General features: G+C 37.1%; 1 protein-coding gene and 1 long non-coding RNA gene across 5 annotated transcripts in view; both read left to right on the forward strand.

Annotated features, from left to right (window-relative positions):
- The window catches only part of LOC115222612 (steroid receptor RNA activator 1), a 59,845-nt gene extending 58,592 nt beyond the window's left edge, over nt 1–1,253 (forward strand). For both annotated transcript variants that reach the window (XM_029792914.2, XM_036511693.1), the window contains exon 6: nt 861–1,253. In XM_029792914.2, coding sequence (XP_029648774.2) covers nt 861–1,115 — 255 coding nt within the window. In that variant the 3' untranslated portion in view covers nt 1,116–1,253. The remainder of the gene's footprint in view (nt 1–860) is intronic.
- A 9,462-nt stretch (nt 1,254–10,715) lies between these two features.
- On the forward strand, nt 10,716–18,113 carry LOC118767320. Of its 3 annotated transcripts, none has more exons than XR_005003232.1 (3): nt 10,718–11,957; nt 12,423–13,584; nt 18,081–18,113. It is a non-coding gene; the product is annotated as an uncharacterized LOC118767320 (long non-coding RNA). The 3 variants fall into 3 exon arrangements; XR_005003233.1 differs by lacking the exon at nt 18,081–18,113 and adding an exon at nt 17,661–17,698; XR_005003231.1 differs by lacking the exon at nt 18,081–18,113 and having other exon boundaries at nt 10,716–11,957; nt 12,423–13,381.
- Nucleotides 18,114–26,349: the final 8,236 nt, after the last annotated feature.

Below are 26,349 nucleotides of genomic sequence, written 5' to 3' on the forward strand. Positions count from 1 at the left end.
CAGGACTGTAGCAGAAGCTCAAATTGCCATGCAGTGGGACTGAACCTGAAATCTCCTAGTTGGGAAGCAATGTTTTTTTTTTTTTTTATTACACAGGCAAGCCTGTGCCTTTGCTGACATTAAAAACTGTGTAATGGTATAAGTAGGATAAAATTATTTGGATGACAATCATTAAATCATCAAATTCAACATCCTGTTTCTAGCCTGCTTTGTTCAATATGGAAATAAAGGAACTACCAAATAAGAGAGAAGAAGTATGTCTTATACGTGTGGGCACCTTCAGCTAACTCATTGTTTAAATCATCATTAAGTGGAACAGGATATGTTTATCAAGATGCCAGACTAACAACAGATTGTTTTTCTAAACAAAGGCCATTTGAGACCTGATATTAGATTGTCCATTCTCAAAGACGGTCTATAACAGTAAAGATTAAAATATTTCTATTATTACTTACACCAACGCGGTGAGCTGACAGAAGCGTTATTAACACATCAGACACAAAGCGCAGAGCAGCATTTTATTCAATCTTCAATGTTCTGAGTTCAAATTCTGCCTGGTTGACTCTGCTTTTCATCCTTTTGGGATCAATAAAATTAGTACTGGCGTCAATGTAATCTATATAATCCCTCCCTCCTGCTCTCAAACTAAAACAATAAAGGAAAATATTCAACAATACAAGACATAAATTTTACCTTATATTCTAAAAATTTTTTGTATTTTGTTATATTTCACGTAATATCTTGTATTAATCATATTGTATGTTGTTTTTTTTAATACATTTTATGAAAATATATCATAATTTTAACAAAAGTTTTTAAAACCATATTTCAAAATATTGAATCGCTATTTGTATCTACAGGTAAACCAATGGATGGTTGGAATAAAAAGAGTGATACAACATGCTATGAAGTTTCAAGCATCATTGAACCAAAAACTGGAAGATGCCTCTAAAGGAGACAAAAATGATATTCCACTCTGCAATGTAGGAGACTTTGCTTCCGATTGTACTGATACAAAAACAAGTCCAGTTGAAAATGCAAATGAAAAGGCAACAGAGGAGAATGAAGAGGAGGAAAGTGTTTCTAATAATGATGAACAGTCTGAAGAATCATAGCTAAGCTAAATTTTACACTAATCAATTTTCACATTTGGTATTTTATACCTTTATAGTGAATGAGGGGTTTCAGTTTTTTGGGGGTTAAAATTTGTTTCTAAACTTTTTTTTATTTAAAATAAAAATTTCTGCTTTAAATTGTTGCAAAATGTGGTTGTTAAAGTAAGTGGGTGTGATACAAGATTTTGTAAATATTGTCACATTTGGTTGATATATATATATATATATAATATATATATATATATATATATATATATATATATATATATATATATATATGTTAAATATAAAATAAATATAAGAGAGTGGTCACTATATGGCTCACTCTAGCACTAGTTAATCCAAAAGGTTTCAACCACAAAAATATATGTTTCCCATGAAAGTCAGTACGATAGTGACCACTCTCTTATATTTATTTTTGTATAAAATATTATAATATATTACAAAATATTATAATAATCCAGGTTTCTCGGAGCACTGGGCCACTTGGTGTTGAATAGATATGCTATTAAATTAGTATCTAATTCTCTCACCCTTATTAATTAATTATATATATATGTTTATATATTGACAAATTTGGATATATATATATATGTATATTGTGATATATTGATATATTCTTGCAGAATGATTAAAGATTGATTTCACAGACGTGTATATTTATATATATAAAAATATATGCAAATATATCATCATATATATATATATATAGTGAGTGTGATTAAACACTGCTTTTTGTATATTATACTTTATTTTTTTGTACATCAGGCTTCAATGTACTCAGTACATACTATCAAACAGTCTAGTAGGTATGGTGTATGTATGTGTGTATATATATATATATATATAATATATATATAATATATATTATATATATATATATATATATATATATATATATATATATGTGTGTGTGTGTGTATGTGTATATGCATGATATGTGTGTGTGTGTGTATGTGTATATGCATGAATATGTATGTGTGTGTGTGTGTATGTGTATATGCATGAATATGTATGTGTTTATATATGTATATATATATATATATATATGTACGTATATGTATGTATATATATATATGTATGTATGTATGTATATATCATCATTGTCATCATTTAACATCTGCCTTTCATGCTGGCATGGGTTGGAGTATATATGTAGCCTTTAAGTTCGTTTACAGGAAACATTTTTTAGTACACATATCAAAACTCTTATTCTATTATGTCAGCTACAACCTAATGATACCAACTGGCAATGGCAGTGTTATGGGGTTGTACTGAGCTGTGCCGATATAATGTAGCATAAATATTTTAATGCGTGTTTCTTACAATCGTAGTCCTTATTCCTGGAATGATTACAATGCAATAATCATCCCTGGAATACAGACTATTATCATAAGAAACATGTGATTTGTGGAAATGTGCATAGTGATTGATTGAAATATCTATAAATTCTACTCATAGATTATTATTATTATTATTATTAAGGCGTTGCGCTGGCAGATTTGTTAGCATGCCAGGGCGAGGTCACCTTTGCCTTTCATCCTTTCGGGGTCGATAAATTAAGTACCAGTGAAACACTGGAGTTGATGTAATCAACTAGTCCCCTCCCCACAGATTTGAAGTTTTTTAATTCCAGTAGAAATGGTTATTATTATATATATGTGTGTGTGTGTGTGTGTGTGCATGTATACACACACACACATATACAAGTATAAAAATCGATTTTTTTTCTGAATGCTTCAGTTCTAAAGTCTTCCTAGCTTAATGATTTTTTTTTATAAATCAGAGGCAGTTGCTTTTGTCGATAAATTAAACAAATATTAAATTCCTTTAAGTGATTAAGCGGTGTTAGGAACAACATCCAGCTGTAGAAACCATGCCACAACAAACAGTTGGAGTTTGGACAGCTCCATGTCAAGCCATCCAACCCATGCCAGCATGGAAAGCAGACGTTAAACAATGAAGATGATGATGATGATGAATTAGATAAAATACATGTACCTGTACATTAGTATAAACAATACAAGCTTATTAATACTGTACAGTGCAAGGTACCAGTAATCTATTCAGGAGATGCACAGGAGTTTGAAATCCTGCCTGTGAATTAGTGTGGATTATAAACAGTTCCAGGCCATTAAAATCTGGAAAGTTGTTGTTGTGCTTGTATGGCTTAATGCCTGCAGTTAATTCTGTACTATATTTCACTGTATATGATGAACGTACTTTGAAGTTCATTGCGTCCAAATACTCTTGTATGGAAGTAACTATAGGCACTAATATACAGGAAGAGAGAGACAGGCAGACAGAAAGAGGTAGTGAAGTAGAGAAATGCAGTTAGGCTTGAGATGTATATTTACATGGAGCACAGAACAGAGATTGCAGAATAAAGTAAAAGGAAACAGAAGAATTATGTAAAGTCTTATCACGACTGCTGTTTCGAGAAGACTTATTTAAAAAACCATGTTCATAAGTAATATATAACATAATGTCATAGCTGTGCTGAACCTAACACCTATGCTATGACATCATGAAGAAATCATTGAAGTCCCTTTTCAAGAGCAGAGTGGCAATTGCTAATTATCTAGCAGGGTTTACAAATATAAGGATTTAAAGAGGGAACTAAGAAATTGTTGGAGGAAGCAGAGCAAAAATGGTAAAATAGAAAGGGTGGGGTCGCCTATGGCAACAAATAGAACCCTTCTCACATCTCCAAGGATAAGAATTACTTTAAAAACTGACAAGAACCCACTTTGTATCCCCTCACTGGATAAATTTGAAACAGATTTTCTACAAATGATCAAGGATATGAAATTCTTGAATATGACTAAATAACATGCTAACCAGAATGTTCTGAAAAATATCAATGACCAACACTCAAGTTGATTAGCAATCATGGATTATATGATCAATATGAACCTCAAACCTCTTGACTCACTGTCCCCTATCCACACACACACACATGCTTCACTCTGAAAGACCATAAGCCAGATTTCTCTATTAAACCTTTTTTTCGGCTTATTTGCCATACTAAATCTGTTCTGAGGTGCATTAGTAAATGCATAATATACATCATCCCCTTATATTACTCTTATATTACTAAAGATAATTTGAACCCACACTCGATGTCAACACACCCTACCACAACTACATTATCTAGCAATACTTCTCATATGGTAGATTCCTCTACTGACTTTCAAAATACAGATTTTTCCTTGTATGAATAGCCTCAACTCTGAAATAAATAACATCCCCAAGTGTTATGGATTAGACCCGCCTACTAGCAATTATCATCTCTTCTTACCGCTCCCTGATCGTAAATACCCTTTCCACCTTAATGGTAGTAACACTAATTCCCTTGTTTCTACCTGAAGGATAAATAATAATAATAATAATAGCCATGACAGGATATATGGTGAACACCAACCTACTAGCAGTAAGAAAACCTGTAATGTCCAAGTTTCCCAACTCTGTCCTTTAAAGGGGAATTGCTTATGCTATAATGTTGTATATAAATGTATGGTTACAATTCCACATCCCCACCAGGCTAGTTTCTACATTGGGAGTACAATTAACTTCATACGATACTATCATGCTCACCGAGCCTCCTTCTCACATAGGGCTTCTAAACAATTTACTTCCTTAGCCACCTATATACATTGCCTCAACCCAATATACACCTTATACTGTATCCTGGGCTATAATTTGTGGCGGAACCCCCTATAATGCAAATCATCACATTTGTAAACTATGTTATCAGGAATCACTATATTACACCAAAATGAGACCTGTTTACATAACTGATTCTCTTACATAATCTTTACTTGCAGACAAATTTCATAGGACCTTTCCTCATCATGTAAAATTATAATTTCCTATCATCTTAGTTAAAATTCTCTTTTACTCACTGTAATTTCTTCTACTACTACTACTTCCAAGTCCTTACCAAAGAGCTTAATCTTTCCTGTGTCTCTCTGTCTATTGCCTCTGCAATTCTTAACTCCTTAATCTGGGAACTACTGCTTTTTTCCCTTACAACTAGATTGAATCAACAATACTATTTCTTTCGACAGCTGTTAGCTTCATCATCTTTTTGTCTGGTCTTTGTAAAGTCATTAATTCATCACATCAAGCTTCTTAACCACCTCTTCTATTCTATCTTACCCGTCCTTTCTATTGTAAGCACTGCTTGACAATCCACATTTGCCACTCTACTTTGAAAATGATGCTTAACTTGCTTTAAAAGTTTCATCAGGATTTATTGTTGTATTCTAAAATTAATATGATAAATTCAAATCTTGCTGATGTGGATTTCATCTCCCTGTTAACTCCAACATATGGTCTCTTGTATTTTATTGTTTTATTTTATTTATTTTTTGATAATTTAATTTGATAATTCAACAACCTCACCTCAATCATGGTAAATTATAATTTTTATTTGTATTTTTCTCTCTGCATAGACAACTGCTAAATCATTGAAAAGTTTGATGGATAAAATATCTTCCATATATATGTATGTGTGTGTGTGTATATGCATACATACACATACACACACACAAACTTACATAGAGAGATATCATATGTATAACTTTGATAGATTTTGGCCAGTTTTTGCTATCTGGATATTTTAGAATGCATTCTGTTTATACACACACACATACTTAAGGCTGTGCCCCAGCATGGCCACAGTTCAGTAACTGAAATAAGTAAACAATAAAACAATATGTGTGTGTGTATATATGTGTATACACACACACACACACACACACACATATATACTGGAGTAAACACATAAATGTGAAACAAGGTGGAAAAAAGAATACTCAAATACCAGAGGTAGAGTAATATGCTTTATTTAAAATAACAAAACTGTCTGACGAACGGGAACGTGAAACTCTGAGTAACAGCTTTTGTTAAATTTCTGCTGCTTTTAAATAAAGTATATATATATATATATTAAGTGCATGCTTATGTGTATACATAAACACACTCACATATCTTTGGTGATTCAAATTTGGTATTGGCTCTAGCCACATACTTAAATTTCAAGCTAACTACATAAACGTTCTTTTCTGAATTTCACACTCCCACTGAAAAAAAGTGCATAATACTTTTTCAGCAATAGTGGGTTTGTGTGTTGAAAGTGTTATGGGATTGCGTTGAATTCTTAGTACGACATATAGCATTATGATTGCATATGTACACTTATGTATGTTGTTTGAGTTGTTTGCATACTTCCTGTAAATCAATAAAAATTTATTTCGCTACTATAAGTCATCAAGTACGATTTGTTCTTGTGGCAACATATTGACATATTTTTTTCCAACACTTTTATCCAAAAATCTGGTATTCTGATATATTTCATCAGCTATGCAGAGTTGGCATTACTTTGACTAAGGTATACTCTTTTACTTGTTTCAGTCATTTGACTGCGGCCATGCTGGAGCACCGCCTTTAGTCGAGCAAATCGACCCCAGGACTTATTCTTTGTAAGCCTAGTACTTATTCTATCGGTCTCTTTTGCCGAACTGCTAAGTTACGGGGACGTAAACACACCACCATCGGTTGTCAAGCGATGTTGGGGGGGACGAACAGACACACAAACATATACACACACATATATATATATATACACATATATACGATGGGCTTCTTTCAGTTTCCGTCTACCAAATCCACTCACAAGGCTTTGGTCAGCCCGAGGCTATAGTAGAAGACACTTGGCCAAGGTGCCACGCAGTGGGAATGAACCCGGAACCACTGTGCCTGTGTGGTAAGCCAAAGATGAATAGCAGTGCCATTCGTCTTTGACCTTTGTCCCCAAGATTCATGGTAAGGTGGTGGGGAAGAAACCATGACTCATGAATTATCACTGGACTATAGACCTGGCCTGAATGCTTGCAACTCAGAATATGTTAGTGGTATCCAAGATCCATAAGGTGGTATAAAGCAGAGCAATAGCATAAATCTACCACCTGAAAATGGATGCAATCCATACAACAGGCTTGTTGCAGTTTCTGTCTACCCAATATTATTCACAAGGCTTTGGTAAAAGATACTTGACCTAAGTTTTGTGCTGTGGAAATAATTGTCACATATTACGTTTACAGACAAATTGCTCTATTTACATAATATTGAGGTCCCTTTCTTTCTTTTGTTATCTTACAGTTTTTACCAATAAATTATACATTATATGTAGCTTAATAAAGGTGGGGAATTTTACCATTGCCATATTTGTTTTGTGTGTGTGTATATACTTACTTTCATACATACATACGTACATACTTACCTATATGTGTATGTATTGTATTATCAAATAAATTAGATTGCTTTTTGTTGGTTTTTTTTTTTGTTATTTTCTATTTGGCATTCAATCATCATGTGTCTGAAAAGAGATAAAATTTATTTAAAACAGCATGAAACACTATAATCAAAAAATATTTTTTGTGTTCATTCAAATAAAATTTATCTGGAAGAAAATGAATTTACATGACAACCTGATACATACACACACACACACACACACACTCACTCACACACACACATGCATGTGTGTGTCTATGCATGTATTTATGTGAATTAAAACTGGGATTACTTTCTCCTTTACAGAAATCAACATATATCAGGTTCTACACACTTCTGATATAGTTTTACGAGCACTGTTATGGTTTTGAACCTAAATATATAAAACAAAATTAAATTTAAACTATGTGTATGTGTGTGTCTATATATATATCACCTTGATCACCTTGACCAACCAGTCTGTCGGGTGTCCATTTGACATTGCTGGTCACAGCACGCTGTCCACTCCTCTCTGGATCATGCCTTTCTCATCCACGTGATCCCAATCGTCCACCTGAAATCTTAACTCCACCTTCATGGAGGCCTTCCGAGTTGTCGTTTCCTCTCGCGCAGGTCCACCGATTATCGGTGAGCCAGGCGACATGTCCAGCCCATCTAAACTTGCTGCGTGTATATTCTGCGATGACATCCCTCATGCCGGACTTCAAATTAAACAAAAGACATATATGTGTATTAAAAACTACAGCACGATGGACCATATATTTATTCTAACACAACTGCTTGAGCGAGCGAATTAGTACATGATGCCTCTTTGCGTTGCGTTTGTAGACTATGAGAAGGCCTTTGACAGCGTTGAAACCAATGCAGTGCTGAACTCGCTGCAGAGGCAAGGAGTCGAGGCGCAATATGTGCAACTGCTCAGGGAGGCAAATTCCGGATGCACCACCGACATATATATATATATATATATACCGGAGTAAATACATAAATGTGAAACAAGGTGGAAAAAGTGTACACAAAGCAGCAGAAATTTAACAAAATCTATTACTCAGAGTTTCACGTTCTCGTTTGTCGGACAGTTTTACTATATATATATATATATATAGTATCCTCAAACTAAACAAAAGACGTACTCTTTACTCTCTTTTACTCTTTTACTTGTTTCAGTCATTTGACTGTGGCCATGCTGGAGCACCGCCTTTTAAATACATTGAATTGCTCACAGAACCTAAGAGTCATGAGTGTAGGTGTTCTATACCTGTGTCATGTAATAAATTTAGTCCTCTATTTCCAATGATATTGAGGTCTGATTCTTTTGATATTACACATGGTTTGCACGCACACGCACACACACACACACACACACACATACACAGAGTCTCAGTTTCCTATAAAGTGACATTGCTGTTGCCTCTTAATTTAATTACTGGTTTCCTTACTAGGAGTAAATAATGTTTAAAATTATTGTGATTGTAACTATTTACATTTTGTTTTTCTATTCAGTGTGACTGAAAAATATATTTCTAATATTTATACTTTTTATAAATTTCTAAATTCAAGCTTGTTTCTATTATTATTATTATTATTATTATTATTATTGAGTGTGACACTGGGGTAAAATATACAAAGCCCAGTATACCCATCATGACTACCCGTATGATAAGGGTACACCAGGCACATGCATCACAACCATAGGTGCGTGACATGGTGATCTCATATCAAGATAAACAGCACATGACCTTGCAGGTGGGGCTCAGTTAGAATTTTCTTCTGGTCAAGTAACCCATCCTGCTCAAAAGGTCCCTGAATAAGGGTTGTTTAAGGATATTGAATGAAACACCCATGTTTCCAAAGGTGAATTATTCAAACCCCAAAGAATCCCTCTCAACACATGGCTATGATGCTCCCCCACTTATTATTATTATTATTATTATTATTATTAATAATAATAATAATCCCTTTTGTTGAGAAGGCAGTGTTTATTTGTTTGGTAGCCTTAGTGAAAGAGGTTGTGTGGTGAACCAGATTGAAAGGGCTGAAGACAAATACTTTCCTTTTCGGCCAAGCCCTCATCAGCTTTTTCACATGAAGAGGAAAGTGAAGGCAGAAAAGGAAATGCTGCCTCTTAGCAATTTTGTTGAAAGGTGGGTGAATGTGGCAGGAATAGTCCAGGTGAACAAGCCTACTTTAGGCATGTGCCTGTAAACTGAAAGAAAATTATGTGGAGAGGGAACTTGGCCTGGTGGGATTTTGTAGGGTTTTCATGAGCAGCCCAAGGAAGTCTCTCTCTTTTGGGGAAGTATTGATTGTTAGAATTTCTTTTTTCACCATTTTTCTATTTTGTACATGATTTTTTTATGTTAACCCCACATTGTATTGTCCAGTACAATCCCTAGCAATTTTTGTAAACCATTAGTGGTAAATAAAGAAAGTATCATTATTATTATTATTATTATTATTATTATTAAGCAGTGAGCTGGCAGAATCGTTAGCACACCAGGGCAAAATGCTTGGCAGTATTTCATCTGCCGCTAAGTTCTGAGTTCAAATTCTGCTGAGGTCGACTTTGCCTTCCATCGTTTCGGGGTCGATACAATAAGTACCAGTTGAACACTGGGGTCGATATAATTGACTATCCTTCCCTCCCCCACCACAATTTCAGGCCTTACACCTATAGTAGAGAGAATTATTATTGTGACAAGCTGGCAGAATCATTAGCATACCAGACAAAATGCTTGGAAGCATTTCGTCTGTCTTTATGCTCTGAGTTCAAATTACTTTGAGGTCGACTTTGCTTTTCATCCTTGTAGGGTTTATAAAATAGGTCAATGTAATCAACCTGCCCCTTCACCCAATTGCTGGCCTTGTGCCAAAATTTGAAACTTTCTTTTCTTTCTTTCTTTTTCTATTTATCTTTTTTTTTCTTTGTTTTTTTTTTGTCCTTTGAATAAAAAGATTAACATCAAAAGGAATATGATAAAATATCTATTTTATTGTTAATATTATATCATGAAATACTTTAGTGTTAAAATTCACGTATGCAAACAATTCTAATAATTCCGTCTTTGCGAGGATCTTTCTTGAGCTGCAGTAGTACCTTGTGCTGGAAAAATAGTTCTGCCCTTACCACCTGGAAGATATGTGGGTGTGTGTGTGTATATACACACACACACATACATAGATGTATATATATATATAAATATATATATATACATGTGAATATATATATATATATATATATACACACATACATATATACACACATCTATATATATATATATATATAGATGTGTGTATATATATATATATATATATATATATTCACATGTATATTATATATGTTTGTGTATCTGTATATGTATTCTAAGTGTCGAAATATTACTCATAATAAGCCAAAAGGAATCAAATTGAACACAAGTACAACAGAATGTATTTGAAAAAAAAAAAAGAAAAATTAATAATGATAAAATGAATTTTAAAACAAAAATCATAAATTTATGAAAAAAAGATTTTTTACATGTTTTTAAAAATGCTTCAATTGTTTGGGCTAATTTTTTTTTTTTTTCAACAGTGGGGGTTCGGGGGATAAAGTACAAGCTAACAGCTTGATAAAACCATCAAGGGAAATATATTTATATTTTGTATATTTTTTTTAAAAGCTTTGAATATTGAGCTTTCAAAACACCTTGCTACCATCACTGCGGAGCTTTTTTTTTCCTACTTACTGCACACAACTTTTTATTTTACTGTATTTCATCCACATGTTTTGAAAGATATTATTTTTGTTTTTGTTATTTATCCACTGGTTAACTCTGAACAAGAACTTTTTACAAAAATTTTATTCCAGCGATTCATGTCTTTAGTTTTTGTTTGTTTTTTGTTGTTTTTTTTCTAACAAGTCATTTTGTAATCAAGACATTGCATAATGCTTCCTTCCCCTCATTTTTTGAAAAAGAAAATAACTGATTTGAGTAAATTTTGACTACTATTTTTGGCAAATCAAATGACCACAAGCAGAGTCCTTTTTTCTTTCTTTTTTTTTTCATTCTCTTACTGGATGTGGAGGAATGGACATTGCTCGTGATTTTTACAAGCTGTTCTAGTCTGATGAAAGTGATAACATTACTAGTCAGTACCACCTGACTTGCCCTCGTGCCGGTGGCATTTAAAAGCACCCACTACCCTCTCAGAGTGGTTGGCATTAGGAAGGGCCTCCAGCTGTAGAAACTCTGCCAGATCAAGAGTGGAGTCTGGTGCAGCCATCTCGTTCGCCAGTCCTCAGTCAAATCGTTTGGCCCTTGCTAGCATGGAAAGTGGACATTAAACGATAATGACGATGATGAGTTGTTTTGAGCCTTTATAAGTCAACACCTTGCATGAAAGAGATGGGAGGAAATTCCAGAAGTCCAGTATTCTGGGAAGGAATGACTAGGCATTACGACGACTAGTGCAAGGCTTGTGAGGAGAAGGGTTGGGAGTTGACTCAACAAAAGCAATGAGAAGAGGAAAGATAAGACAGGGATGCCTGAGTAGAAGTGCAATGTACAACAATCATCATTGTTCGACTGTGAAATTTACTATGTTACGCCAGACTTCACAGTCCATCATAGCATTATGGAGGTCCTGTTGCTGGATGCCTGTATCCCTGGAGATTACATCAGTGTAGGAGAGTGTATGCCCTCTGTTATCGCGAGCAGATGGCTTCCAGAGGAGAAGAGTAGAAATTACCTCGTTTTCAGCTCTACACCAATGTCCAGCAAACTGATATGCATAAGATCTGGTCATCAAATCTAAGTAGAGATTTCAAACTTAAAATCTTCAAAGCCATAGTCAAACCAATTCTACTACATGGCTCAGAAACCTGGACATTATCAAAGAAGCTTGAGAGGCGGTTGGATGGAACTTATACTCGACTCCTTATGAGAACTCAAAATCTCTCATGAAAGCGTCATCCAACCAAAGTAGAAATATATGGGAAATTACCTCCTGTATCATCTCTTGTGAAAGGTACAACAATTCTAATAGCATGATTTAATACCAAACTTGACAGCTTATTAGACACATTTTTTCTCCCAGAGAATCAATGTATATACATTTTATAGATACATAGGTGGCATTTGAGTAACTTTCAAAAGATGAATGGAGAAATAGCTTACCAAAACACAGCCTTGTCTTTTAAACTCATAGAATTTATATAAGGCGGCGAGATGGCAGAAACTTTAGAGCGCCGGGCAAAATGCTTAGCGGTATTTCGTCTGCTGCTACATTCTGAGTTCAAATTCTGCTGAGGTTGACTTTGCCTTTCATCTTTCGGGGTTGATAAATTAAGTACCAGTTACGCACTGGGATCGATGTACTCAACTTAATCCCTTGTCTGTCCCCTCTATGTTTAGCCCCTTGTGGGCAATAAAGAAATAAGAATTTATTGAACAGTTGGGGGCAAACTACAGTTTGTGGCCCTTTCTGAATGGCACATCTAATGAAAAATTACCTTCAATTTTTTTTATAGTAGTGCAGACTACTTGAGGATAAACCATGTCTCATGTGACCTATTTCTAAAGAATGGTTGCCCATGCCTGTTTTAGACCATCAGATATAGCTGGTTAGTCTGCATTTCTCTCTAAGGAGTACAGGGCTGGTTTCTCTGGCATATATATTCCTCCCTGTGTGGGACAACAATCCATCACAGGATTACTCATTTTTAAAACCAACTGAGAGGACTGAAGCAACATAAAATGAAGTGTTTTGCTCAAGAACACTACACATCACTCAGTCTTGGAATCGAAACCACAATCTTACATTAGATATAGTGCTACACGCATATACACTCACACACCGTTTCTTTAGGAAGTTTCTACATAGTCAATTGATGTGGAGGGCATAAATAAATCATCCTCAAATCATACCCTGTCATCTGAAAAAAAAAAAAAGAATGGTAGGATACATTATAGGATGCAGTCCTTACATGGCTAAAAAGATGGTTTGGTCATGGCTGGAATGATTTTGGTCATATGGCTTCTTTTTGTAGTTGATCTTTGGTTAAACAATAATAAGTACTTCAAATACATACACATAATACTAATATACTCACAACACACACCGTGTCTCCAGCAGGATATAAAACTTATAACCTAAATACTGCCTTATCTTTGGAACACATAGTGTGTGTGTATGAGTGTATGTGTGAATATATGTGTATGAATATATATATACATATGTATATAGATGCATATATGTAAAAATATATATGTATATAAAATTTCTTTTCAGTTTTACATACAAATTTTTCCATTTGTTCTCTGCATAAGAAAATTAACTTTGTAAGACAATTTACAATTGAAAATAAGGCATTTGTTTTACATAAAGGATTTTTACCAAGATAAAGCTTTTGTATTCCAAGAATGTAAATACATACATACAAACATGTATGTACACACACACACATATATATATATACATACACATATATATACATATATATACATATATATGCTTGTATATATGTGTGTATGTGTATATATATATATATATGTATGTATGTGTATATATATATATATGTATGTGTATATATATATATATGTATGTGTATATATATATATGTATGTGTATATATATATATATATATATGTGTGTATATATATATATGTATGTGTATATATATATATGCGTGTATATATATGTGTGTATATATATATATGTGTATATATATATATGCGTGTATATATATGTGTGTATATATATATATGTGTGTGCATGCATATATATATATATGTATATATAACAAGTTAATTTAAAAAATGAATTTTAGAGAAGAGAAGAAAAAAAAACACCCATGGGTTCTTTATTTTATTCTGAATGTAAATTTTCCAGTGGTAATTCTTTTATTATTTATTGGAAAACTTTTCTACATTTTTATTTTTATTTTTTAAAATGTGATTTTCCAATCTTTTCTTTAATTAATAATAGTATATATCTCCCGACCATTTTGTTTTGTACTTTTTTTTTTTTTCAATAAATGCACCAAATTAAAGTCTATCATATATTCAATTGTTGTTGTTGTTGTTGTTTATTGCATGGTTATTTTATTATGTTCTTGTTTTCTTATATACTAAATTGAAGAATGGTTTGATTGGGAAACATCAAGCAGAAAAATTTTCTCATGTTAACTAACTATGTAAACATATATATATATATATGGCAAAGAAAGAGCAATATTAATTGTAAAGAGTGAGGGTTAATCTTGAGAACAATGGTATCAACAATTGAAATAATAAAATATTATGGTTGGACTTAGAATTTGTCAAGTGTTACATCAAAAAGTGTCTTCTCTTACAGCCCTGGGCTAACTGAAGTCTTACAAATGGATTTCGCAGAAAGTAATTGAAAGTACATAAGTCTAAGTGGAAATTAACACTTATATATATTGTTTATCTTCTACTAAGGGGGCGAGCTGGCAGAAACGTTAGCACGCCTGGTGAAATGTGTAGCTGTATTTCGTCTGCCATTACATTCTGAGTTCAAATTCTGCCGAGGTCGACTTTGCCTTTCATCCTTTTGGGGGTCAATGTAATCGACTTAATCCGTTTATCTTTTCTTGTTTGTCCCCTCTCTGTTTAGCCCCTTGTGGGCAGTAAAGAAATATATATTGTTTATCTTCTACTTGTTTCAGTCATTAGACTGCAGCCATACTGGAGCACCTCCTTGAAGAATTTCTGCTCAAATGAATTGACCCCAGTACTTTTTTTTTCTTTAAGCCTGGTATTTATTCTATCATTCTCTTTTGCTGAACTGCTAAGTTACAGGAATGTATACACACTAACGCTGGTTGTCAAGCAGTGGTTGGGGACAAAAACACATATGCGACAAGCTTCTTTCAGTTTCCATCTACCAAACCCACTCGCTAGCCTTTGGTCAGCCTGAAGCTATAGTAGAAGACACTTGCCCAAGGTGCCATGAGGTGAAACTGAACCTGAGAGCAATCTTCCTACCACACAGCCATATTTATGTATATAGTACATAAAAGAAATTAAAATCTGAGCTGTGTCCACTGGAAGCCCTTCCTTCCAAATGTATGTCCAGGCAGGTTTTATTTTTAAGAAGAAAACTATACATGCCAGCTGAAATTCCAGGTCAGATATATTAGTCAAATAATGTTTTCATTAAATTAAAGTGAAATTTACAGTGATATTTTAAATTTTATATATATATATATACCGGAGTAAACACATAAATGTGAAACAAGGTGGAAAAAAGAGTACTCAAATACCAGGGGTAGAGTAATATGCTTTATTTAAAAGCAGCAGAAATTCAACAAAACCTGTTACTTGGAGTTTCACGTTCCCGTTCGTCAGACAGTTTTTTTAACAAAGCTGTCCGATGAACAGGAACGTGAAACTCCGAGTAACAGGTTTTGTTGAATTTCTGCTGCTTTTAAATAAAGTATATTATATATATGTATATATATAGAGAGCAGAAGTTGTCTGTATGTGACAGGTTTGGTAGCCTTCAACTAACACTATCTCCTCCGAGACCCTGCAGCGCAAGTTGACCAAAATTGAGAGTATGATAGAAGAAGGTTTGCTCTTTATTCCATAGAAGATAAAATTCAAATCGGACTATGTTAAGACCAAAAATTATTTACATCAAAAAGGTACTTTTTTTTCTATGAAAATCTCTATTTTTTACGATTTTTTTACTGCTGTGTCGCCACTTTTCAGTGTATTTCAACCAGAAAAATGTTCACTTAAAGAGAATAACAAGCTACATAATGCAAAATTTTTACTTTTCAAAAATTCCAATTCTAAAGGGTCAAAACAAACTCGAGCAATGCCGGGCAATACTGCTAGTATATATATATATATATATGCACACACACACGTACACACAGGTGATCATATAAGTGCAAAACAAGATGGAAAAAATAGTACTCGAATTCCAAATGTAGAGTAATATGCTTTTTATTAAAGCTGCAAAATTACTGTAGAACTGTTACTCAGAATTTCATGTTCCTGTACATCAGGAATTGTATGTTCTGGGTTCTATCCCACTGCATGGCACCTTGGGCAAGTGTCTTCTACTATAGCCTCGGGCTGACCAAAGCCTGTGAGTGGATTTGGTAGATGTGGAAACTGAAAGAAGCCCATCGTATATATATATATATATATATATATATATATATATATATAATTTAATCCAAAGGGAAAACAAAAAAAACAACAACAATGGAACAATTACAGTATTATTATTAATAGGCGCTCAGGAAATGGAAGCAGGAAGGTATGACGTGTCGAGCGGAGCTCTTCGTCGGAACATAAAGAAGGAAGAGAGAGGAAAGAAAGATCCCAAAGCTGGCCAACAGGGGATAGAGAAAAAAAAAAACGACTGGTGTTTACGAGTTACACATGGTGAAAGGCGGAAGTTTACGATAACAAAAAGAGCAAAGTAGGTTTTTAAAGCCAAAAGAGTGGAGACAAGGTTGGTAACGCAACAGATGTGTGTGTATGTGTGAGTGTGTGCTGTGAGTGTGTGTGTATGTGTGTGTGTGAGGCGAGATAAAAAACAAAAAATATATGTATGTGTTAGTGTGTGCGTCTGTGTGAGGTAGGGCGAGACAGTGGTAGGCATAGCAGACAGTGGTCAGTAGTAAGAAAAAGAAGGAAGGAGGAAGGGAGGGAGGGGAAGGGGTGGGGGCGTATGTAGCGTGCCAGTGTGTGTTGAGTAGTAGTGTGTGTGTGTGTCCAGTGTCGTGGTAGTATTAATGGCGAGTAGATTGAATGTGTGTAAGAGTAATGTATATATTTAAGCAATGTGTGCGCGTGTGTGTAACAAAAAAGGGGGGGTTAAGGAAAAAGGACTCCAGCTGAGGGGAAGATGGAAGAGTGGTCCCGCGGAGACGGGCGTGGGAAAACCCAACGACAAGCGACGGTCCCAGGAACGAGCGGGAGGTCTCGTCGGGTCCAAGAGCGAGGTGCATGAGGCGCATATGCGTGCGCGAACCGGCGCAAGCGTGTGTGTGCGTGCGCCTGCGAGTATGCGCGTAAGTATGTATGTGTGTGGATGTGTGAGTGTGTCTGTGTGTATGTCTGGGTGTCAGTGTGTCCGATGAATGTATGTGAGTATGTGTGTATATATGTGTGTGCATAGATGTATGTCGTGTGTGTGTGTATGTGTATGAGTGTGTATGTATGTACGTGTGGTGTGTGTGTGGAAGTGTGTGTATGTGCATGTGTGTGCGCGTACATACAGGTGTGTGAGTGAGTGTGTGTGTGTGTATGTATGTGTGAGTGTGTAGTATGTGTGTAGGATGCATGTATGTGTATGGGTGTATGTATGTGTGTGTGTATGTATGTATGTGTACGTGCGTGTGTATGCGTGTAGGTGTGCGCGTGTGCATGCATGCATGTGTGTGTGTGTGCATGTGTGTGGGTATATATGTATGTGCGTATATGTGTGTGTATGTGAGTACATGTGTGTGTGTGTATGTAGGCGTGTGTGTATAGGTGTATGTATGGGTGTGTCCATGTATGTGTGTGTATGTAGGTGTGTGGGCGTGTGTATATGTGTGTGTATGTAGGTGTGTGGGCGTGTGTATATAGGTGTATGTATGTATGTCTGGGTGTGTCCGTGCATGTTTGTGTGTGTGTGTGTGTATGCATGTGTATGTAGGTATGTGTGTACGTGTGTATGCGTGCGTGTGTGGGAGTGTAGGTGTGTGTGTGCGTGTGCGTGTTTATGTTGGTGTGTGCGTATGTGAGTGTGAGTGTATGGGTGTTTGTCATGCATGTGTGTGCGCGTGCAGGTGAGTGTATGTGTAAGTATGTGTGTGTGTATGTTTGTGTGAGTGTGTATGTCTGTGTGTATCTATGTGTGTATAGGAGTATGTAGGTATGTGTGTGTGTATGTGTATGGGTGTATGTATGTATGTGTGTGCATGTGTATAAGTATATGTGTGTGTGCGTATGTGTGTGTATGTGTATGTGTGTAGGCGTGTGTGTGTAGATGTATGTATGTATGGGTGTGTGTCTGTGTGTGTTTGTGTGTGTGTAGGTAGGTGTGTGTGTCTGAGTGAGGGTATGGCTGTGTAGGTGTGTGTGTGTATGAATGTAAGTGTGTGTGTGTACAAGTGTAATGTATGTATGTAGGTGTGTGTGTATGTGTACGTGTGTATGTGTGTGTGTGTATGTGTGTGAGTGTGAGTGTATGGGTGTATGTCTGTGTGTGTATGTCCGAAGTAGGTATGTGTGTGTATGTATGTATGTGTGTGCGGGTATGTGTGTGTGTGTGTATGTGTGTGTGTGAGTAGGTGTGCGTGTATGTATGTGGGTAGGGATGCATGCGAGTGTGTGGGTATGTATGCATACATACGCACGCGCACATCCGAAGCAAGCCCACACACACGAAGCGCGCTCACGCACACAACGCACAAGCAGTACAACGCAAGCCCAAGGGGCCGACCAAGCCCCCAGCGCGTGCCAAGGCGCGCAAGCGCAAAGGTCCTCGAACGCCCCGCTACACGGGAACCAAGGATCCATCAGCCAAAACCGGAAAGCAGAAAAGAGGGGGGGCTGCCTGGATGCAAAAAGGTGTATGTGTGTGTGCATTCAGTGTAAGGGTGTGCATGTGTGGGTATGTATGTGTGTGCCTACATGTATGTGTGCATGTGTGTGTGTGTGAAGTATGTACGTGCGGTGTGTGTGTGTATATGTATGTGCGTATGTATGTGTGTATGTATGTGTGTATGTATGTCTGTGTGTGTGTGTGTAAGTATGTATGTGCGTGTGTATGTATGTATGTGTGTGTGTATGTGCATGTTGGTTTGTATGTTAGTGTGTGCATGTATGTCTATAAGTGTGTGTGATTAAATGTGTGAATGTATGTACGTAGATGGGTCTACGTATGTGTGTGTGTGAACAGGCGTGTGGGAGGTAGGTGGGTGTGGTGTGTGTGGGTGGTGTATCCGGGAAAAAACAAAAAAAGAAAAGCGGATCTCAAGAGGAGGGGGCTGTGTTAAGTCCGTGGGGGTGGTAGTTGTGTAGGGTGAAGATGTAGCGTTGCTCAAGTGGAGCCTGGAAAGTGGGCGACCATTGGGGGGGCGAGACCAAACACTGAGATGTCATCTAGGGATGGCCGGGAGCGGAAGTGGCGTGCGACGAGAAAAAGAGTGTAGGCGAACGTCCTTCAAGTGTTCAGTGAAACGGTCGGACACCGGCGTCCCGTCTGTCCTACATACAGCATCCCGCATAGGTTGCATTTAATGCAGTAAATAAGGCCAGAGAGTGCACGTAAAAGAGTGCCTAATGCGTACAGTATGCTGGTTGGAGCCGGTGACAGCGGTGGTGTTGGTGATGAAGGGGCAAGTGTTGCAGCGGGATCTAGAGCAAGGAATGATCCGTGTGGGGCTGAGGGGGAAGGAGAGAGGGTGCTGTGGACCAGGAGGTCACAAGATTGCGGGCTCGTTTGAAAGAGGACAGGGGTGGGTTAGGGAAAATGGGGCGGGTGGTGGGATCAAGCTGGAGGCGACGGAAGGCACGTAGTATCTTGCGACGAAGGGGTAGGGTAGAGGGGTGGAAAAGGAGGGGGAAGGGGGTGCGGTTGGGGGGTGGGCGGGGGGAAGGAGACAGGGCGGTAGTGCGGTCGATGCGACGGGCGCGGGTGAGGGCATCAGAGAGGAGTATGGGTGGGTACCTCGGAGTCTGAACATGCGGGCCAGGTATTGAGATTGGGTCTCGAAATCCTGGTCACAGCTGCACAAACGTCGGAGCGGAGGAACTGGGAGTAGGGGATGGCTCGTTTGGTGGGAAGGAGTGGGAGGAAGAGAAGTTGAGATAGAGGTGGGAATCCGTAGGTTTAAAAAAGAAGCGGTGGTGGTGAAGAGTTTGAGGGGTGATCGATGCGGAGAGAGATGTCAAGGAAGTTGACAGAGGTGTTGGAGATGGTGGAGGTGAATTGAAGAGAGGGGTGAAAGTTGGAAAGGAAAGAGATGAATTGGCAGAGAAGTTCACGGGAAAGGAGGTGGCACCTACGCAGTCGTCGATATAGCGACCGTATAGTTCGGGGGTCGGCCCAGAGAACTGGGAGAACCTTGGGCCTCAATGTAGCCAAGAAGAGATTGGCGAAATTGGGGCCCATCCTAGTTCCCATCGCGACCCCGGACAGCTGTTGGTACGTTTCCCCGGCAAACGTGAAGCAATTGAGGGTGAGGACGAGCTCATATATATATGTGTGTGTGTTTGTTCCCCCCCCCCCAACATCACTTGACATGTGATGTTGGTGTGTTTACATCCCCGTAACTTAGCGGTTCGGCAAAAAGATACCGATAGAATAAGTACTAGGCTTACAAAGAATAAGTCCTGGGGTCGATTTGCTCGACTGAAAGGTGGTGCTCCAGCATGGCCACAGTCAAATGACTGAAACAGGTAAAAGAATAAAAGAATATGTATATCCTTTTACTTGTTTCTGTCATTGGACTTAGGCCATGTTGGGGCACTGTCTTCAAGGACTTAGTCAAAGAAATCAATAACAGACAAAGACTTAGACAGATTCATTCACATACTCATGTAAGTATATATATGGTTCAAAATTGTACAAAAAGAAAACAGAATCAGAAGACAGAGGCAAGTCAGGGAACAACAAAGGTATATTCGTTTGATGCTCAGGAAAACTGGAAGAGATTTTGAAGTTTTGAGCCCACACTCTTCGATGGAAACAAATGAAGAAAGATAACAAAGAGAGGGAAAAAAACTATGTCAGGAAAAAATCACATGAATGTGTATATAAATATATTGATATATTTATGTGTGGTGGTGTTGGTGTATGTACATATATATCTTAATCTATATCATCTATCTATCTATATATATATATATATATACCGGAGTAAACACATAAATGTGAAACAAGGTGGAAAAATGAGTACTCAAATACCAGAGGTAGAGTAATATGCTTTATTTAAAAGCAGCAGAAATTTAACACGACAAACGGGAGCCTGAAACCCGAGTAACAGCTTTTGTTAAATTTCTGCTGCTTTTAAATAAAGTATATATATATATCTATATCTATCTATCTATCTATATATATATATATATATATATATATATATATATATATATATATAATAATATATATATAATATATAATATATATATATATATATATATATATATATATATATTATATATATATATATATATAATATAGGTGCAGTCATGGCTGTGTGGTAAGAAACTTCCTTTCCAACCACATGGTTCTGGTTTCAATCCCACTGCATGGCACCTTGGCAAGTGTCTTCTACTATAGCCTCAGGTCAACAAAAGCCTTGTAACTGGATTTGGTTGATGGAACTGAAAGAAGCCCATCATATATATGTGTGTGTGTGTGTATTTGTTCCTACCACTGATTGACAACCAGTCAATGATTTCCCTTCATGGTGGAATTAATAGTCAAGACTATTTAAGCATTTTATCTGATCAAATTCATCCTATGGTTGTGGAACTGTTTCCAGAAGGAAACGCAATCTTTCAGGATGATAATGCACCAATTCACACAGCTAAAGTTGTTACTGAATGGCACAAAGAACATTCTAGTGAAGTTAAACATCTTATCTGGCCACCACAGTCCCCAGATCTCAGTATTATTGAACATTTGTGGTGCATTTTAGAAAAACAAGTAAGGAGTTGATATCCTCCACCATCATCACTACAAGAACTGGAGACTGTTTTGGCTGAAGAATGGACAAAAGTTTCATTAGAAATAATTCTGACTTTGTACGAGTCCACACCTCATAGAATTCAAGCTGTAATTACTGCCAAAGGTGGTCCTGCCCCATATTAAAATAAATTGGCTTGAAATTTTTGGGTGCTTCCATTATTTTGTCCAACTCCTGTATATGCAACAGGCTTTCACACAGTTTCTGCCTATCAAATTCTCACACAAGACATGGATCAGTAGAAGACACATATCTAAGTTGGTATGTTATAGGACTGAAACTACTTGGCTGCAAACAAGGTTCTTAACTATGCCTATATCTTACCCTTTCTTCCATTATTTATTTATTTATTTTCCATTAAAAGTTTATAAATATTTAGAAACTGTACGTAGATATCAACAATATTTAGTAATATCAAGTACCAAACTTCCTTTTAATATGAACTAAATGAACTGAAAGCATGCCTTTTGTCTAAATTAAATACCAAAGATTGAAGCATGAAGAACATGAGTTACTGAAGACCAAAAAAATATGGTAATATCAATTATTTACTATTTGCTTGTTATCACAAATGAATATTTATATATTTTTAATGATTTTGTAGAAATTGCCAATTACCAATATTATGTAGGCTTCTTGAAAAACATATGTCTCTAGCTGCCATTTCTAAAAATATAGTCACCATTGGTTAATTACTGTTAGTTCCCTTGGCAGTTCTCACTAAGGAATAGCCCTGTTTCTAGCAGTGTCAGACTGCCACTGTATGTTCCCTTTTCTCGCTATGTCAACAAAGACAAACTCAATGTCAAACTTAGAGTGTTGCTGTGTGTTCCCATAATGATTTGTTGTTGCTGTTTAGTCTCTGGTCGACCATGATCAAACAGCAGCTTCCCTCAAAATACGATCCTCTGACTACAATGCATTTGTTGTAGTACTCTAGCCACATTGTGAAGGCCCCTATGGAAGCCCTCCAAAGGGAAGGTTTCCAGGATTTATGTCACAACCTCCTTCAAAGTCTGGACTCTGGGGGAAATGAGGAACAGTTTTGATGCCCATCTCTGTCAAATAGTTTGTTACCAGGACGGAACTGAAGACTGGTATATTGTCCTAGTACAGGCACTCTGGCCTTTTGCAAGGAAATTTCTTCCAGAACTCTCTCAAAACCTACACAATGTACTCTTTGTTGACCATCTGCCCACAGGGAATCTAGTGAAGGTAGATGATACTTGCTGTCAAAAATGGAGATCATTATGAGCTTCCTAGTGGTCTTGCGTTGCATGGCCTCTTATGCCAATGAAAAACAGATATTTGGCTCATATAAGTTAATCCATAAGCAGTTTAGACTGCCATTGTAAACAGCTTTTAGTGGCTAACTCTTCCTGCTTCATAAGGAGACATGTTTTTTCTGCCATAGTGAAGGAAGATAACATGTAGGAAATAGATCATACTGAACAAACTCCGTATTACATGCAAATGGTTCTGCAATAACCAGAAGGAGGACATGCTGAGCCTGAAATCTACAGTGAAGGCAACTTAACAAGGAAAACCCTTAACTCTAAATAAAACACTTATACAAAGTGGGAGAGAAGCTATTAGTTCTGATGTAGGAAATTTCTCAAAACAATCTACCAGAGAACATGTCACTAATAGTACCAAAGATTGCTGTGGTGTGTATCAGATAATGAAGGATTGTAATGTGTTGTAAGATGACATTCGGGAATAGACCCAGCTATCCTACATCCGGCATGGAAAACAGATATAAAACAATAGCAATAATAAATTATATGTGTAGGTGAAGTGACATGGTTTATGTGTGTGTGTGTGTGTACATATACATATATATGCACACACACATATATAGGCAGTGAGCTGGAAGAAACGTTAGCACACTGGGAGAAATGCTTAACAGTATTTCGTCTGTTGTTACGTTCTGATTTTAAATTCCGCCGCGGTCGACTTTGCCTTTCATCCTTTCGGGGTCGAGAAATAAAGTACCAGTTTTGCACTGGGGTTGATGTAATCGACTTAATCCCTTTATCTGTCCTTGTTTGTCCCCTCTATGTTTAGCCCCTTGTGGGTAGTAAAGAAATATATACATATATATGCACACAACACAACACACACACAAGATAATGAATATTTTGCAATATTCATTTCAGATCCCTGTTTTAATAGTGTCATGGTTAACTTTACTTGTCATCTTTACCGGATTGATAAGTAAAGTACCAGTCCTGCAGAGGAGTTGAGTATTTCTTTTTTTCTTGCCTTCTCCCTCCCCGCTCTCTCTCACTCTTGCTTGACAAAATTAGCTGTGATCAAACCATATAAAAATACTTATGCCATAATGGCACTCCTACAATTCCACTGGCAGTTGAAGGCCCAAGATAGGGTATTATCATCATCATCATTTTAATGTCTACTTTTCCATATTCATATAATAAATAAATGTGCCCTTTTAAAGCCTAGCAAGGCTCATGGGCCCGGTTTCCCGGTTTCAGTGGCGTATGTGTTCCCCCCAGCTGGACGGGACGCCAGTCCATCGCAGCCTTACTCATTTTTGCCAGCTGAGTGGACTGGAGCAACGTGAAATAAAGTATTTTGCTCAAGAACACAATGCATCCCCCGGTCCAGGTATCGAAACCACAATCTTATGATCATGATGCTGACACCCAAACCACTTAGCCACGTGCCTCCACCCATATTCATATGACTCAGACAAAATTGTTAAAGTGAGTGTTCTATAGTTGAATGCTTTTCCTATCGTCAACCCTCAACTGTTCCCATGTTAATATTTCCCCATGACCAGATATGTCTTCAGAATATTAGAAATGAAGGACATCACTTGGTTGACAGTGATATTCTATGTTTACATACAAAATATCTGCAGTCAAATCTCTTCTCAGATAAGCTTTTAAATTTTCATCCGTACTAGAGGGGTGCAAAGAGCACCATACAAGTGTGATCATTGACAGAGTGGCTTACCAGCTTCCATGCCTGTGGCACATAAGGCACCATTCGAGTGTGATCGTTACCAGCGTCACCTTACTGGCACTTGTGCCCATGCTAGTATGGTGCCAAGAGCACCATCTGAGTGTGATCGTTGCCAGAGCAGCCAACTGGCTTCTGTGCCGGTGGCACGTAAAAGGGCACCATTCGAGCGTGATCGTTACCAACGTCGCCTTACTGGCACCTATGCTGGTGGCATGTATACAAAGATTCGAGTGAGGTCATTGCCAGTACCGCCTGACTGGCCCCTGTGCTGGTGGCATGTAAAAGCACCCACTACACTCTCAGAGTAGTTGGCATTAGGAAGGGCATCCAGCTGTAGAAACTCTGCCAAATCAAGATTGGAGCCTGGTGCAGCCATCTGGTTCGCCAGCCCTCAGTCAAAATCGTCAACCCCCATGCTAGCATGGTAAGCAGACGTTAAACAATGATGATGATGATCCATTACAGAAGCTTTAAATAAGGAAATCTTACATGTGTGATAAACATTAATTGATAACAGGTAGCCTTTTAGATTTACTATGCCAAGCTATAGAACTATACAAAAATAAATTCCTTCACATAGCACAACAGATGCAGCATCCATTAAATATACACGATAAATATATGTTCTAGAACGAAATGAACTCTAGTTACAAAATGAAGGATTATATCATTAAAAAAAAAATCATGAAACAAAACACAATACGTATACCTTACTCTTTACTCTCTTTTACTCTTTTACTTGTTTCAGTCAGTTGACTGCGGCCATGCTGGAGCACCGCCTTTAGTTGAGCAACTCGACCCCGGGACTTATTCTTTGTAAGCCCAGTACTTATTCTATCGGTCTGTTTTGCCGAACCGCTAAGTGACAGGGACATAAACACACCAGCATCTGTTGTCAAGCAATGCTAGGGGGACAAACACACACATACACACATATATATATATACATATATACAACAGGCTTCTTTCAGTTTCCGTCTACCAAATCCACTCACAAGGCATTGGTCGGCCCGGGGCTATAGCAGAAGACACTTGCCCAAGGTACCACGCAGTGGGACTGAACCCGGAACCATGTGATTGGTTAGCAAGCTACTTACCACACAGCCACTCTTGCGCCTTCTATTTGGATATGAAACAAACTCATAGTTATAATACACTGCCAAAACACTAGATTGTAAAACCACTTTAAAATACATAACTCTGACACTTTCTCATCAATTGACCATGCATATTCAAAAA

The sequence above is a fragment of the Octopus sinensis genome, linkage group LG20 (assembly GCF_006345805.1).
Source record: "Octopus sinensis linkage group LG20, ASM634580v1, whole genome shotgun sequence".
NCBI classification, from domain to species: Eukaryota; Metazoa; Mollusca; class Cephalopoda; order Octopoda; family Octopodidae; genus Octopus; species Octopus sinensis.